Source organism: Anomaloglossus baeobatrachus, chromosome 8 (genome assembly GCF_048569485.1).
Source record: "Anomaloglossus baeobatrachus isolate aAnoBae1 chromosome 8, aAnoBae1.hap1, whole genome shotgun sequence".
Lineage (NCBI taxonomy): Eukaryota > Metazoa > Chordata > Amphibia > Anura > Aromobatidae > Anomaloglossus > Anomaloglossus baeobatrachus.
The window spans coordinates 228,204,107-228,220,302 of NC_134360.1; the positions used below are offsets into that span (position 1 = coordinate 228,204,107).

The 16,196-nt window shown below is 46.5% G+C and overlaps 1 protein-coding gene across 2 annotated transcripts in view; it reads left to right on the plus strand.

The window, feature by feature from the left end:
- Window positions 1-16,196, plus strand: part of NEGR1 (neuronal growth regulator 1) — a 672,070-nt gene that overhangs the window by 415,331 nt on the left and 240,543 nt on the right. For both annotated transcript variants that reach the window (XM_075320310.1, XM_075320311.1), the window contains exon 4: window positions 13,292-13,423. In XM_075320310.1, the coding sequence (XP_075176425.1) occupies window positions 13,292-13,423 (132 nt within the window). The remainder of the gene's footprint in view (window positions 1-13,291; window positions 13,424-16,196) is intronic.

Genomic DNA, 16,196 nt, shown 5'->3' on the forward strand with positions numbered 1-16,196 from the left:
TCTCGTCTAACCTGGAGGAAGTTCTGGCCCAGATGTGGAGGTCATCGGACCCGTCCCCAAAGACCCAATATACCCAGGTCTCAATCTACCTGCGGAGGGAAGGATTTCTGAGCCTTTTGTGCCTATTGGGCAGCTTTTGAAAAACTTTAATTTCAATAATCAAATCTACTCTTCATTTTAGTTTAACGGTGGAAATCCCCAATGAAACTGACCCTACTCAATGTAGCATTCACACCATTACATAGCGGGAAAAAAAAATTAAGTTGTGACTTTTTTCACCCAAGAAAAAAAGTGCAATGAGCTTGTTATGCTTGCGGGTCCAGATTAGTGAGTCAACTGGACCAAAGGTAACGTTCACTTGCCTGGGGGAGCGAACTGGACCGGCCGCTGAGTCTTCTCTAAGTCTATATGCCCACTGGAGATTAAACCTGTGCATTTATCTGCGGAAAATCCACGGATTTTCTGGATTTTCTAGATAAATCCGCAGGTTTCAGCATGTACAGACACTCCCCATGTTAGCCTATGGGACATGGGGAGTGCTGTGTCCATGCTGCGGATACATGCGGCTGCGGAATATGCTGCGGATGTCCCGCAGCCGCACGTAATTGCATATCAATTCTTTTTGCGGAATTAACTGCGGAAATCCCGGCCCTCCACTATGGAGATAGAGTCCGGGACTTCTGCAGGTAATCCGCAGGAATGTCCGCAGGTTTACTGCAGCTATTTCGCTGTACTACTGCAGCTAAAAATAGCTGTGGATTCCGTGCGAGCAGCTGCGGGAAACCTGCGGATGTACCTGCGGATATATCCGCAGGTGCGAGCTCCCGTGGGTACATAGCCTAAATGTGCTGGTAAGCAGCCGGCAGAGGGCAGCACCAGGGGATCAGCAGGACCCAGGAAGCTGGCGCCATGGACACAGTACAGTCTTTGGGTAGAAGCGTCAGCAGCAGCAAGAGGAGTAGTGGATCTGTCCGGGATGTATTGATGGAAAAGGTGCCTTAAGTGCCTGCAACCTCTCAGCTGACCTGAGAGGCACTTCTAGGTTAGGGTGCACTGGCCCTTTAAGAAAAGGGGTGTTGCCTCACACCCGGCCTGTAGGCAGAACCAGGAAGTCTGTCATGTGCACACAGATTCTGGAAGGCAGCAGCATGGAGCGGGGACGGGACAGCCACCGCAAGAGGTCCAGACAGGTGAGAGAGCCGACGTCACTGGTGGGGGGGAAGGGAAAAGGTGCCTTAACTCCTACAACCTCTCAGCTGTCCAGAGAGGCACTTTCGGGTTAGGGTACGCTGGCCTTTTAAAAAAATGGGCGTGGCCTCACGGCCACCATACAGGCAGAACCAGAAAGCCTGTGACATGCACACAGGGTCTGAAAAGCAGCAGCATGGAGCTGGGACAGGACAGCCACCACAGGAGGTCCAGACAGGTGAGAGATGTGACGTACCCGCCGGGGTAAAGGGAAAAGGTGCCTTAAGTACGTGCAACCTCTCAGCTGTCCTAAGAGGCATTTCCAGGTTAGAGTGCGCTGGCCCTTTAAGAAAAGGAGCATTTCCTCGCGCCCGCCGTACTGGTAGAACCAGTAATGCGGGCGTCACACGAGACGATCCATCGTGCGATATGTCGTCGGGGGTCACGGTTTTCGTGATGCACATCCGGCATCGTTTGAGACGTGGTTTCGTGTGACACCTACGAGCGTCTCAGAACGATCGCAAATCGGTTACAAATCGTGTATCGTGTACACGTCGTTTATTTTTAAAAAATCGTTTATTTTTCTTTGCGCTGGTTGTTTATCGTACCCGGGGCAGCACACATCGCTCCGTGTGACACCCCGGGAACGATGAAATGCAGCTTACCTGCCGGCAATGCGGAAGGAAGGAGGTGGGCGGGATGTTACGTCCCGCTCATCTCTGCCCCTCCGCTTCTATTGGCCGGCGGCTGTGTGACGTCGCTGTGACGCCGAACGTCCCACCCCCTTCAGGAAGTGGATGTTCACCGCCCACAGCGACATCGCTCAGCAGGTAAGTATGTGTGACGGGGGTTTGACGACTTTCTGCGATACAGGCAGCGATTTGCCCGTGACGCACAAACCACGGGGGCGGATACGATCGCTTGTGCGATCGCACGATAGATTGTATCGTGTGACGCCCGCATAAGTGTTGACATGCACTCAGACTCTGGGTGGCAGCAGCATGCAGCGGGGACGGGACAGCCACCACAAGAGGTCCAGACAGGGGAGAAACCCAACATCCCCGCCGGGGGAGGGAGGCAGGGCAGTGCGGTGACGCCGGCATGGGCGTTACAGAGCTACTAAAAAAAAAAATACAGGATGAGGTCTATCACAAGCCTTCTCCAATAGAAACGCCCCTCCACCAAAACTTTACCCACAGCAAAGGTTGGGGATAAGCAAAGTTTAAGGAGAGGCCATCTTACCCCTGGCATCCACGCAAGTTATGGCCGACAGCCTCACCCTAGGGATGGCCGCTAATTCACTTTGTATAGGGACATTTTTTGAAATGATACAAACTGGTCTTGATTCTTCACCAACACATTTAAAAGGTTTTTGGATATTAGATCGATGAGTAAAACCATATTTTATTGACTTCTCATGATGCATTGATTGGATGGATGTTTCATCAGAGGGATATTGACATCGGATATGTTCTTATTATGTTAGTGTCTGGGGTCAGGTTTGAAATAATCTTACATTTATGTAATGGTTACCATTGTCATATGTAAACGCATTACTCCACCATGATGCAGACTTCATAAATGCCTTATCGAAAAACCAAAGCCAATGGTCAAGTCATCCAGTCATAATGATGTGTCCAGGGCCGGACATAGGCAGAAGAGGGCCCCAGTGCAAGAACTTTATATGGGCCCTTGTTTTTATCAGTTACAAAAACTGACTGCTGCTTTGGGGGTGATAGTGGCCCTCTTACCTCTATGGCCCCTCTATGGCTGCACCAATGATATGTTCAAGCCTGGATGCATCCAACCTGACCTTCTCACTATACAAATCCAGTACATTATTTCAACTTGCTAGCAAAATCCTGCAATTCACATGACCACCACCGGGAGGCCTCATATAGCTACATGTAGTATAAACATCTCTCGACATAATATCATTAAATTCTTATTAATATCTATAAATTCTTAGGCTCGAGCGTCAACCAGCTGTGTGCTTATTAATGGTCAGACTAGCAACAGTTAATCTCTGCTAGCCTGCTGGTTACATCTAGGATCACATGTTGTGGGAAACCTATCACAGTTACTCCTCGCCATTTTAGATGGCGGAATCTGTCTTCCCATGCCGACTATAGCTTTTGCTAAACTGGTCCATGGGCTGCTATGACCCAGTTTGCTGGTGATTATATTACATGCAGCTTGGAGTTGTTGTTGAATTCTCTCATCGTCTTGTTGTTTCCTCCCTGCTCTTATTTTCCTTCCGATCACTTGTTGCCTAATACCTTTGTGTGAGCATGCTGTGTGATAGAGTTTTGTTTTCACTTGTTTGTCTAGTTCCATGGGTTTAACCACTCCTGTACCAGCCTTCTCCTGGGGAAGGGGAGAGGGGGTATTAGATCAGGGCTGGGCAGGATCAGGGCAATGAAGGCGGCCCAGACATCCTCACCTTCAGAGGTATCTCTAGGAACAAAGATAGTTAGGGGTCCTCTAGCCTGAGGGCCAGTCTAGAAGCCCGTCCCCCTGTTATCTCCATACCACCCATGACAATAGCTCTCAAGATAATATTTTATTGACTAGTCCCCAATGAGTAGTGTAGTGTATATGTTTTACAATACTTCCAGATCTTCATTGGTTGATCTTCATTGGTTCTCAGCAATGCTCCCGTCTTCTTCTGAGTCATGTGACCACAATGTAAGTCTGGGTTAGTCTGTCCTATGGATAGGAGATAAAGGGGATGTCCAAACAAAACAAGTTAAGTACAGTGATTCCTCACCTATCGCGTGAGTTACGTTCCAGAGACCCCCACGATAGGTGAAAATCCGCAAAGTAGCAGAGTTATATTTACTTTATTATTTACCCGTATTTTTCGGATTATAAGACGCACTTTTCCTCCTAAAAATTTGGGAGGAAAATTAGTGGTGCGTCTTATAAGTCGAATGTAGCTTACCGTGGGGTGGTGGAGAATGGTCACAACAGGCAGGGGAGATGCTGTGGGCTGGGTGGGAGACAGGGTCCATCCTCAAAATGTTGGCGGTGCGCGCTACAAATAATGGCTCCTGGATTCGGCGCATGCGCAGATTGAGCTCTCGGCTTAAGATCTCATCTGTGCACACGCCTCCTCCGGCCCATTAATCTCCCAGCAGCAGACTTAAGGAAAATGGAGCTCGGAGGTGGCGAAGATGAGTTCTTGACATGTCATTGAGCCGATAGCTCAATCTGCGCTTGAGCCAGCTATAGGCGCCATTTATTTGATAGTTTCTGGATGTTTCTACCTTGCAGAGCCCACAGCGAGCATCCAGGACACCTGCCGCACTGCCCGCAGCATCGCCCCTTGTCTCCTGTGACCTCACTCCACCACCACTGCGACCCCAACATTTTTTTTTTTACCTTTTTTTCTCTAAATTTGCGGTGCGTCTTATAAAACGAAAGATACAGTTATTCTTTAAAAACCCATGATACAGTGAAGCCGCAATAAGTGAACCGCGATATAGCGGAGGACGATTGTATTTTGTTATATACACTGTGTGCAGACTTATTAGGCAAATGAGTATTTTGATCACATGATAGTTTTTATACATGTCGTCCTACTCCAAGCTGTATAGGCTGAGAGCCAACTACCAATTAAGTAAATCAGGTGATGTGCATCTCTGTAATGAGGAGGGGTGCGGTGTAATGACACAACACCCTATATAAGGGGTGCTTAATTATTAGGCAACTTCCTTTCCTTTGGCAAAATGGGTCAGAAGAGAGATTTGACGGGCTCTGAAAAGTCCAAAATTGTGAGCTGTCTTGCAGAGGGATGCAGCAGTCTTGAAATTGCCAAACTTTTGAAGCGTGATCACCAAACAATCAAGCGTTTCCTGGCAAATAGCCAACAGGGTCTCAAGAAGCGTGTAGGGCAAAAAAGGTGCAAAATAACTGCCCATGAATTGAGGAAAATCAAGCGTGAAGCTGCCAAGATGCCATTTGCCACCAGTTTGGCCATATTTCAGAGCTGCAACGTTACTGGAGTATCAGAAAGCACAAGGTGTGCCATACTCAGGGACATGGCTAAGGTAAGGAAGGCTGAAAAACCACCACCTCTGACCAAGAAACATAAGATAAAACGTCAAGACTGGGCCAAGAAATATCTTAAGACTGATTTTTCAAAGGTGTTCTGGACTGATGAAATGAGAGTGACTCTTGATGGGCCAGATGGATGGGCCAGAGGCTGGATCAGTAAAGGGCAGAGAGCTCCACTCCGACTCAGACGCCTGCAAGGTGGAGGTGGGCACTGGTATGGGCTGGTATCATCAAAGATGAACTTGTGGAACCTTTTCGGGTTGAGGATGGAGTGAAGCTCAACTCCCAGACCTACTGCCAGTTTCTGGAAGACAACTTCTTCAAGCAGTGGTACAGGAAGAAGTCGGTATCGTTCAAGAAAAACATGATTTTCATGCAGGACAATGCTGCATCACATGCATCCAACTACTCCACAGCGTGGCTGGCCAGTAAAGGTCTAAAAGATGAAAAAATAATGACATGGCCCCCTTGTTCACCTGATCTGAACCCCATAGAGAACCTGTGGTCCCTCATAAAATGTGAGATCTACAGGGAGGGAAAACAGTACACCTCTCGGAGCAGTGTCTGGAGGCTGTGGTGGCAGCTGTACGCAATGGTGATCGTAAACAGATCCAGCAACTGACAGAATCTATGGATGGTCGGCTGCTGAGTGTCAGAAAGAAAGGTGGCTATATTGGTCACTATTATTTTGGGGTTTTGTTTTTACATGTCAGAAATGTTTATTTCTAAATTTTGTGCAGTTATATTGGTTTACCTGGTGAAAATAGACAAGTGAGAGGGGAATAGATTTGGTTTTTATTAAGTTGCCTAATAATTCTGCACATTAATAGTTACCTGCACAAACAGATATCCTCCTAAGATGGCCAAATCTAAAAAAAACCCACTCCAACTTCCAAAAATATTAAGCTTTGATATTTGAGTCTTTTGGGTTGATTGAGAACATAGTTGTTGATCAATAATAAAAAAAAAAATCCTCTAAAATATAACTTGCCTAATAATTCTGCACACGGTGTAGAGGAGATGAATGAACTCCGAGAAACATTGTATCCATTTTCCATCGTCTGATGAACCGTTTGTCCTCAGTTATTTTTAATAGCCCTGATTGACTTGGGCATGACGAAAATATTAAAAAGGAGATAACCCATGAATAAAAGAAAGGGAATGGCTGCCAATAAGCCAACGACTTTCTTGTTACCGTTTCCTCGGTTGCTTTTTGGAGTGTTAGTAAACATTTTGTCTAAATGGATTCCACCTGGACACGGAGGCTGGCGCGGGCGACCGTGCAGAACGCAGCCACAGCTGCTGCTATTGTCAGAGATTTCTCTTCATAATTCTTTTATCATCAGTATCACAGAACAGAGACGGCTTCATGCAACTTACAAATACTTGTATTTGTTTTATTGGGATCTGAGGCCTTACATATCCGCCGAAGACCTTCTACGAGACACAATGCCCGGTTGGTCCCGGATGTCGGCGCCTCTACAGTCGTGCGCGGTTCTGTTTTTTTTTTTTTTTTTTCTTCCCGTATTTATACAAGGACTAGTTTATGTGTTTGCAGAACAATCCACGTCCTTTGCATATTTTTTTCCTTCTTACCTCGATCGAAGACGTCCAAGTATCTGCTATGCGTCACATCCAGATTATTGAGTTCTCACCGGCAACCTCTGCGAGGATTGAAGATTTTCATTTTATGAAATATTTACCTCCAGGAGCCGAGTGCATGGGGATTATGGAGATGTGTGCGGAGCAGAGATCATAGCGCAGTCAAAAAAAAAAAAGTGCTATCTGGCCCTGCTGGATATTAATGGGAGATTCAGAGAAATGCTGTAGATTTTCATAGGCTGCACAAGTGATAAGAGGGGAACGCAAGGAAGCTTCTAGTTGTAGGCGATGTTCACATTTGTGGCGCCCCTGAGGCTCCAGTCGCCACAGGGTACTGCACCTCACTTAAGGTACTCATCCTGGGTCCAGAGGAGGTCGGTACCAGTTTCACTACACACAAACTCATACATACAGTCAGGTTGCCCTCCCCACTGGGGACTGGGCTAGGGTCAGGTCTTAAGGTAGTCACCAAACATGGGAGGCTGCCACCCACAAGTAACAGGGAACTGGGGGAGGAGCGGCCACCAGGGGGGTTAGGAGCTGACACATCAGTGAGAAGTTCTCCAACAGGAGAGGAGAGGAGCACATGGGTTTTTTGGTAGCCCCTGTCGGACAGAGGAGACAATACGGTCGCTGAGGGGAGTGCTTCATTGCTCCCTCGGGACCGTTGCAGTTCAGGGTGCAGAGCCCTAGGGTGGAACAGACTTTACGTTGTATGTCCCTCTGGCCGCCACAAGTTCCCGGAGCACAGTGGCACACAGGGTCTGGAGTCGTGATCAAAAGTCAGACCCAACCACGGACCCGCGTCACCTGCACACAGGACGGGAGCTAGAACTACAAGAACTGGGGTCCCCAAGTAGCTTCAGGCCACTGGGATTCATCTTTAAAAGCTCAAGAAGGAAGGACCCACAGACTACCGGACTGGTTCTGACCTCCGAGGGATCCGGGATCGGCTGGGGCCCATCACAGCAGAGACCGGAACACTGAGGCAGCAATTGAACTGTGAGTAAAAAGACCTGGAACTGCAGCAGCTGACTCAGCCTCTTATTGCCGGCGCCGCGCGCTTCGGCGCCAACGGCCATTACAGTCCCTCATCATCCTTCCTGGGGACCGATCCACCTGTGCGGAGCAGAATCATCCTTGCTGCGATACCACCAGCCCCGGAGGACAGTGACCGCAGCGGCGGCTATTCCCTGGTCTCATACCACAGGTGGCGTCATGAGAGAAACTACTATTCTATCATCCTCCCTTTTATTGTACGCCTCGGGGCCACGGAGCCGGGCAGGGCCACCTGTGACATCCCCCTCACCCAACATCAGTGGTCCGGCGACGAGTATATTTAACCCCTTGCCCCATGGGTGCTACACATTCTCTAAGGAGCCTTCGTCAATAGTTCTGTCTCATTCAGCGACAAGAATCGACCGACCCTATTAAGTAAATGAAGTCGGTTTTTCTCTAAAAACATCCATTTATAATGTAACATTGGGGTCCTAACATAATGAGATAGGACTCGTGCACATTAGCACGACCTCCACCCATCATTACAACAGTTACATAATGCTCGATACATTGTTTAATAGATTTGATGAGAAGTTATGGTTCTACCGTAACTCACAAGCAGCACAGGTTATATTATTCCATACTCCCTGCATCCGATCACTCGCTCGCTCAGGTCACCTTTACCTTAAAAATATCTTTAGAATTCAACCTTTTCTTTTTGTTGACGCTGCAAAATCTCTTAGGCTATGTTCACACAGGGCGTTTTTGTTGCATTTTTTTCCGCAGCAAAACCTTATCTTGTGATTGGAAGCCTTCTGGTGGTTTTTTTTGTATGATTTTTGAGCAGGCTTTTGGTGCGGCATTTATGGTTGTTTTACAGAGATTTTTTTACTGTGTTTTTCTGCACTTCCTCTGGTAGTGATGTCCGGATCAAGTACAGACCCACGGGGGTTCAAAAGTACCCAGGTAAAATAAAAAGATAAAAAAATAAAGCAAGCGCGCTATACTTACCAGTCACCAGCACGGGTGTAGCTGCTACTGCAGCCTCTACTTCTACTTTCGGGGCTGCTCATTAGCCTCATGCATATTCACTGCTTTCCCCGCCTACTGCCGTCTGTGATTGGTTGCAGTCAGACGCGCCCCCACCCTTAGTGACAACGTCTCTGAACCTTCTAAAAATAGACGCTATGCACTTCTAATGATGGAATAAAACTTGGCTTAGGGTCCCCCCATATTGTGACACCCCACACAGATAAAGCCCACGGCTACAGGCTGCAGCCCCCAACCTTGTGCTTATCTTGGCTGTGTAACAAAATAAGAGGAACCGCATACTGCTTTCTTTTTTTTAATAAATTATTTAATAAATAATTTTAAAAAACAGCGTGCGGTCCCCCCAATTTTGATACCCAGCCATGATAAAGCCCAACAGGTGGCGGCTGGTATTCTCAGGCTGGGGAGAACTATGCTTATTTGTCCCCCCCAGCCTAAAAATAGCAGCCTGCAGCTGCCCAGGATTGTCACATCTTTTAGATGCGACAATCCCAGCACTTTGCCTGGCTCTTCCCAATTGCCCTGGTGCGGTGGCAATCTCACAGCTGCCAATCCGTCCTGAATGCAGCAGCCAGGATTATATGTCTATCCAGCCACTTCACTGGTGCCTTTTCCATCATCCAGTCATTGCACTGGTTACCCATTTGCTAGAGTACAATATAAACTTATCACTCTCACGTTCAAAGCTCTGCACTGTTCTTCTCCATCCTACATCTCTTCTTCATCTGTCTATCATCCTCCACTAATGATAGTATAACATCCTCAATAATTGAGCCTCCCATTAATGTCTTTAGGACTTCTCTTACGCTGCTGCAGTTTTCAAGAGTGCGCTACCCCAGACAATCATGGTAATTCCCAGTGTCCACAGCTTCAAGTGTGCCCTAAAACACTTTTTTATAGACTTGCTAATCACCTCACAGCACTAACCTAACCATTCCTTGTTCTCCTTTTCTACATTTTCCTCAGAATCTGGTTTCTTGTATGATCTTTTTCACACCCCTTCAGTGCACTCAGCACATTGTATCTCTACTTGCACAATACTGACTGATGACTGGTCCATGCTGCGTTATTTGAATGCCTCTATTTATTTCTTATAATGATGGCTGGACCATAAAATATAGGCACGTTTTTACCATGTGTGTCCCCCTATGTCACCTCTTAGATTGCCCCTGCAGGCAGGGCCCCCCGTCTTAGAATGTGCTGAACTATGTGTTACTCTGTAATGTCTGATATTGTCTGTACATGTCCCCTCTGAATTGTAAATTACTGCGGAATATGTTGGCGCTATAGAAATAAAGCTTATTATTACTAGTAAAAGTTAATGCCCCATTTTCGCCATGAGAGTTACCAGCCAAAATTTCTCTCTTATTCTGGAGCATCAGTACTCTTTGAAGTATCTTTTTTTAACTGGATAAAATGCTGACGTTTGTTAGGCGGTGTTCACATTTATGTTTTCCAATAATTTTTACAGCAAGAATAAAAGGCTGTAGGTCTATGCTTACTGTCAAAATAACAGAACCCTGAAAGACACCTTGTATGTGTTTTTTTTGTATACAGGGAGCTCCCCCTAGTGGTGGCTGCAGACAGGATTTTATCATGTATCTCTTATACAGGGAGCTCCCCCTAGTGGTGACTGTTTACAGGATCTTATCAAGTGTCTCTCTATATATGGAGCTCTGCCTAGTGGTGGCTGCAGACAGAATCTTATCATGTATCTCTGCAGACACAGAGCTCCCCCTAGTGGTGGCTGCAGACAGGATAGTATCAAGTATTTCTATATACAATAAGCTCCCCCTAGTGATGGCTGCAGCCAGAATCTTATCCTGTGTCTCTGTATACAGGGAGCTCCACCTAGTGGTGGCTGCAGACAGAATCTTATCCTGTGTCTCTGTATTCAGGGAGCTCCCCCTAGTGGTGGCTGCAGATAGAATCTTATCATATGTCTCTGTATACAGGGAGCTCCGACTAGTGGTGATGGCAAGCAGAATCTTATGTATCTCTGTACACAGGGAGCTCCCCCTAATGGTGATTGCAGACATAATCTTATCATGTATCTCTGCATACACAGAGCTCCCCCTAGTGGTGGCTGCAGGCAGGATCTTATCATGTATCTCTTTATACAGCGAGCTCCCCCTAGTGGTGGCTGCAGACAGGATTTTATCATGTATCTCTTATACAGGGAGCTCCCCCTAGTGGTTACTGTTTACAGGATCTTATCAAGTGTCTCTCTATATATGGAACTCTGCCTAGTGGTGGCTGCAGACAGGATCTAATCATGTATCTCTGTATACAGGGAGCTCCCCCTAGTGGTGGCTGCAGACAGAATCTTATCCTGTGTCTCTATATACAGAGAGTTCCCCCTAGTGGTGGCTGCAGATAGAATCTTATCATATGTCTCTGTATAAAGGGAGCTCCCCCTAGTGTTGATTGCAGACAGAATCTTATCATGTATCTCTGCATACACAGAGCTCCCCCTAGTGGTGACTGCAGACAGAATCTTATCATGTATCTCTGTATACAGGGATCTCCCCCTAGTGGTGGCTGCAGATAGGATCTTATCATGTATCTCTGTATACAGGGAGCTCCCCCTAGTGGTGGCTGCAGACAGGATCTTATCATGTATCTCTGTATACAGGGATCTCCCTCTAGTAGTGGCTGCAGACAGAATCTTATCATGTATCTCTGTATACAGGGAGCTCCCCCTAGTGGTGGCTGCAGACAGAATCTTATCATGTATCTCTGTATGCAGGGAGCTCCCCCTAGTGGTGGCTGCAGACAGGATCTTATCATGTATCTCTGTATACAGGGATCTCCCTCTAGTGGTGGCTGCAGACAGAATCTTATCATGTATCTCTGTATACAGGGAACTCCCCCTAGTGGTGGCTGCAGACAGAATCTTATCATGTATCTCTGTATGCAGGGAGCTCCCCCTAGTGGTGGCTGCAGACAGGATCTTATCATGTATCTCTGTATACAGGGATCTCCCTCTAGTGGTGGCTGCAGACAGAATCTTATCATGTATCTCTGTATACAGGGAACTCCCCCTAGTGGTGGCTGCAGACAGAATCTTATCATGTATCTCTGTATACAGGGAGCTCCCCCTAGTGGTGGCTGCAGATAGGATCTTATCATGTATCTCTGTATACAGGGAGTTCCCCCTAGTGGTGGCTGCAGACACAATCTTATCATGTATCTCTGTATACAGGTAGCTCCCCCTAGTGGTGGCTGCAGACAGAATCTTATCATGTATCTCTGTATACAGGGAGCTCCCCCTAGTGGTGGCTGCAGATAGGATCTTATCATGTATCTCTGTATACAGGGAGCTCCCCCTAGTGGTGGCTGCAGACAGGATCTTATCATGTATCTCTGTATACAGGGAGCTCCCCCTAGTGGTGGCTGCAGACAGAATCTTATCATGTATCTCTGTATACAGGGAGCTCCCCCTAGTGGTGGCTGCAGATAGGATCTTATCATGTATCTCTGTATACAGGGAGTTCCCCCTAGTGGTGGCTGCAGACACAATCTTATCATGTATCTCTGTATACAGGTAGCTCCCCCTAGTGGTGGCTGCAGACAGGATCTTATCATGTATCTCTGTATACAGGGAGCTCACCCTAGTGGTGGCTGCAGACAGAATCTTATCATGTATCTCTGTATACAGGGAGCTCCCCCTAGTGGTGGCTGCAGACAGGATCTTATGTATCTCTGTATACAGGGAGCTCCCCCTAGTGGTGACTGCAGACAGAATCTTATCATGTATCTCTGTATACACGGAGCTCCCCCTAGTGGTGACTGCAGACAGAATCTTATCATGTATCTCTGTATACACGGAGCTCCCCCTAGTGGTGGCTGCAGACAGGATCTTATCATGTATCTCTGTATACAGGGAGCTCCCCCTAGTGGTGGCTGCAGACAGGATCTTATGTATCTCTGTATACAGGGAGCTCCCCCTAGTGGTGGCTGCTGACACAATCTTATCAATAAAATCTTCATCTGTGTGATGAGATACAGGAATTTGAAGATCTCTGTAAGAAAAATGAAGCTTAGAACATAATAAAGATATATTGTAATATTAATTAGCAGAAATGTAGATGAAAACAAATCTTTCCGATTCCTCGTTCCATCTCAGTGTTCGCGCTCCGGTCTCTTGTGGCTTGTATCTGCCTCACCATCGCGGCTGTAATAAAATAACGCTTTAAATATTTTTTTCTTTATTGCCAATAGCTCAATTTGTATGAAAAAAAGAAAGTGCTAAAAGCTTTCATTACTATTTATGGTGTTAAAGCCGCATTAAAGTACTCGGCTTAAATACTCCTGCAGATTTAATGCAGATGATATTGCTTTTAATTCTTTTATTTTTAATGTTTGTATTTTGTCTCTTTTTTTCCTGCAGCAAAGCCATTTGGAAGCGGCCAGTACTTGGATATTTATGGCATTACGAGAGACCAGGCCGGCGAGTACGAGTGTCTGGCAGAAAACACCGTACCCTTTCCAGATGTGAAGAAAGTGAATATCATTGTAAACTGTAAGTAGCTATGAATAATGCAAGAAGTCTGAGGTCTGGATGGGGCAAAATCTGCCAATTATTTCCTAAAAATAAACCATTATGGTGGAAGTCTTCATATCATGGAAAAAGAACATATTATGTAACCATCCTATCATGTTATGGAGCACGCGGAGCCGAGAGGATTGATATTTAGTTTTGTTGGAAAAGATTCAATGTAACTATTATTTTATCCCTTGAAACTTTTGCTCATTTTGGGGTTAGGAGTCCAGTGGGCGGACCTATTTACTGATTGGGGGTTACCTTGCTGTTGGCTGCTGGGCTCACATAAATCTGGCCATTTTTGTGTGCTAACTTTGATGCTCAAACACTAGGTGTCGCTAGATACACTAGTGGAGAAGAAGTATGATGTTAGAACACTAGATGTTGCTAGATACACTAGTGGAGGAGTAGTCAAACAAGTCTAAGGTCAGGAGATGGAAATTTGTGTCACGGGAGAGAGAGGAGTCGATGTCAGGATACAAGCCAGAGGTCTTGAAGCCAGGAAGACACGTCAGGTATAAAGGGCGAGAGCGGAGCCGAGGTCAGGATACAAGCCAGGGGTCTGGAAGCCAAGAAGACACATCAGGTATAAAGGGTGAAAGCCGAGTTAAGGTCAGGATACAAGCCAGGGTTCTGGAAGCCAGAAAGATACGTCAGGTATAAAGGGAGCGAGTGAAGCCGGGGTCAGGATACAAGCCGGGGGTCTGGAAGCCAGGAAGAGACGTCAGGTATAAAGAGCAAGAGAGGAGCCAAGGTCAGGATACAAGCCAGGGGTCTGGAAGCCAGAAAGACACATCAGGTATAAAGGGTGAGAGCGGAGCCAAGGACAGGATACAAGCCAGGGGTCTGGAAGCCAGGAAGAGACGTCAGGTATAAAGGGTGAGAGCGGTGCCAAGGTCAGGATACAAGCCAGAGTTCTGAAAGCCAGAAAGACACGTCAGGTATAAAGGGTGAGAGCGAAGCCATGGTCAGGATACAAGCCAGGGGTCTGGAAGCCAGGAAGAGACGTCAGGTATAAAGAGCAAGAGTGGAGCCAAGGTCAGGATACAAGCCAGGGGTCTGGAAGCCAGGAAGAGACGTCGGGTATAAAGAGCAAGAGTGGAGCCAAGGTCAGGATACAAGCCAGGGGTCTGGAAGCCAGGAAGAGACATCAGGTATAAAGAGCAAGAGCAGAGCCAAGGTCAGGATACAAGCTAGGGGTCTGGTAGTCAGGGAGTCAGGTCAGGGTCATGGAAACAGGTGGAGGAGGATACTAGGAACGAGATAGCGGGGCATGATCAAGACTGTCACTTATGGGAACCAGCAACAAATGCTGCAACATAGGAACTATCACTGGTAGCGCTCCAGGTGAAGCAGCTCCAAAATAACGCAGATCAATCACCCAGAACAAGGCTCCAATGAACAGGCCCTTCACACAGAGCCCGAGATCGGGAACAACCAATCAACCAGAGAATAATACAAAACCAACTTCGGCTCTGCAGGAGAGCAGAGAACCACCAATTAGAATCATGACACTAAGTATTTCAATTTTTACATGTTTTCCATAGCAGTAATGCATGTCTATATTCCCATATTCATTGTTGCACACTGTAGTGCTAAGATGTTTCCTTTTTGTTACAATTTACTGATTGTTACAGGAAGGACTGTCAATCAATTGATAGGGCCACCCACTGGACTTCTAAACCCAAGAGAAGCACAAATTTAGGTGATGAAAACACAAGTTATACTGAATCTTATCCCACATTCCTTTATATCAATCCGATCAGCTCCTCTTCCTCTGTGACGTGATGCCCCTTATTGGGCAGCATAACGAGAACCATAAATATCAAGTTTACTTGTGAGCCTTGGAAAGCTTCTCCCAGGTCCGATCCGTTCAGTTGCGTCTACAAGTCTATAGAACTGTATTTTTGGAGGCTGAAAATTGAGATTGTCCCAATTAAATGATTGGTTTTTATTATTGGGGATTGCATTTTGCATAGAAACATTAGCAATGCCAAAGAAATCCAGATATAGTGATTACGCCATGATGGCAGCCACTCATATTAGACTAAAGCTTTGCCGAATGAGCCAGCGTTGGTGGATAGTGTTTGGCTGCAGCTCATCGTTATTCCTTCAGGGCGAATTTTCGCTCTGATGAAATAGTAAATGCTGCCGCTGACGAATGGCCTCTCATTGGCTGCAGCTATCACGTGACAGAAGAAGTCACGCCACCCTTCATGAACATTGGCACCGGTCTAGGGCTATGCGACTGCCGGAGGTGAATATAAATTGTTTTTATTTTAATTTGGGACCTGAATTGATTTTGTGGACAACCCCTTTACCGTGTATGGTGATGTCACATGGAGTTTTGCACAAACTTCGCCAACTGTCATGGCGACATTGGACTCTGTTCAGATTGCAGATTCTGACACTCCACTCGATGGTTTCTCTGATGTCTGAGCACAAACACAGACAGATTCACGCGTCAACCTGCTTTGTGCTGATTCATAGGTAGGCTAGTAAGTATTAATCTCTTCTAGTCTGCTTGCTCCTTTAATCACATGTTTTGGGAAGGCCTAGTACGTCTGCTCCACTCCTATTTATGCTGGTAGAATCCTTCCACCCATGCCAGCTATAGTTTATTATTCTGTGTTGGTCTGTGAGGTGTGGTGTCCCAGACTCTCTGGGTAGAAGTTGTGTTTAGTGGTGCTTTTTGCTTTGTGCGGTTGTGAAGTTTATCCCTGTTATTTTGTACTTCCTAGCTGCTCTTCTG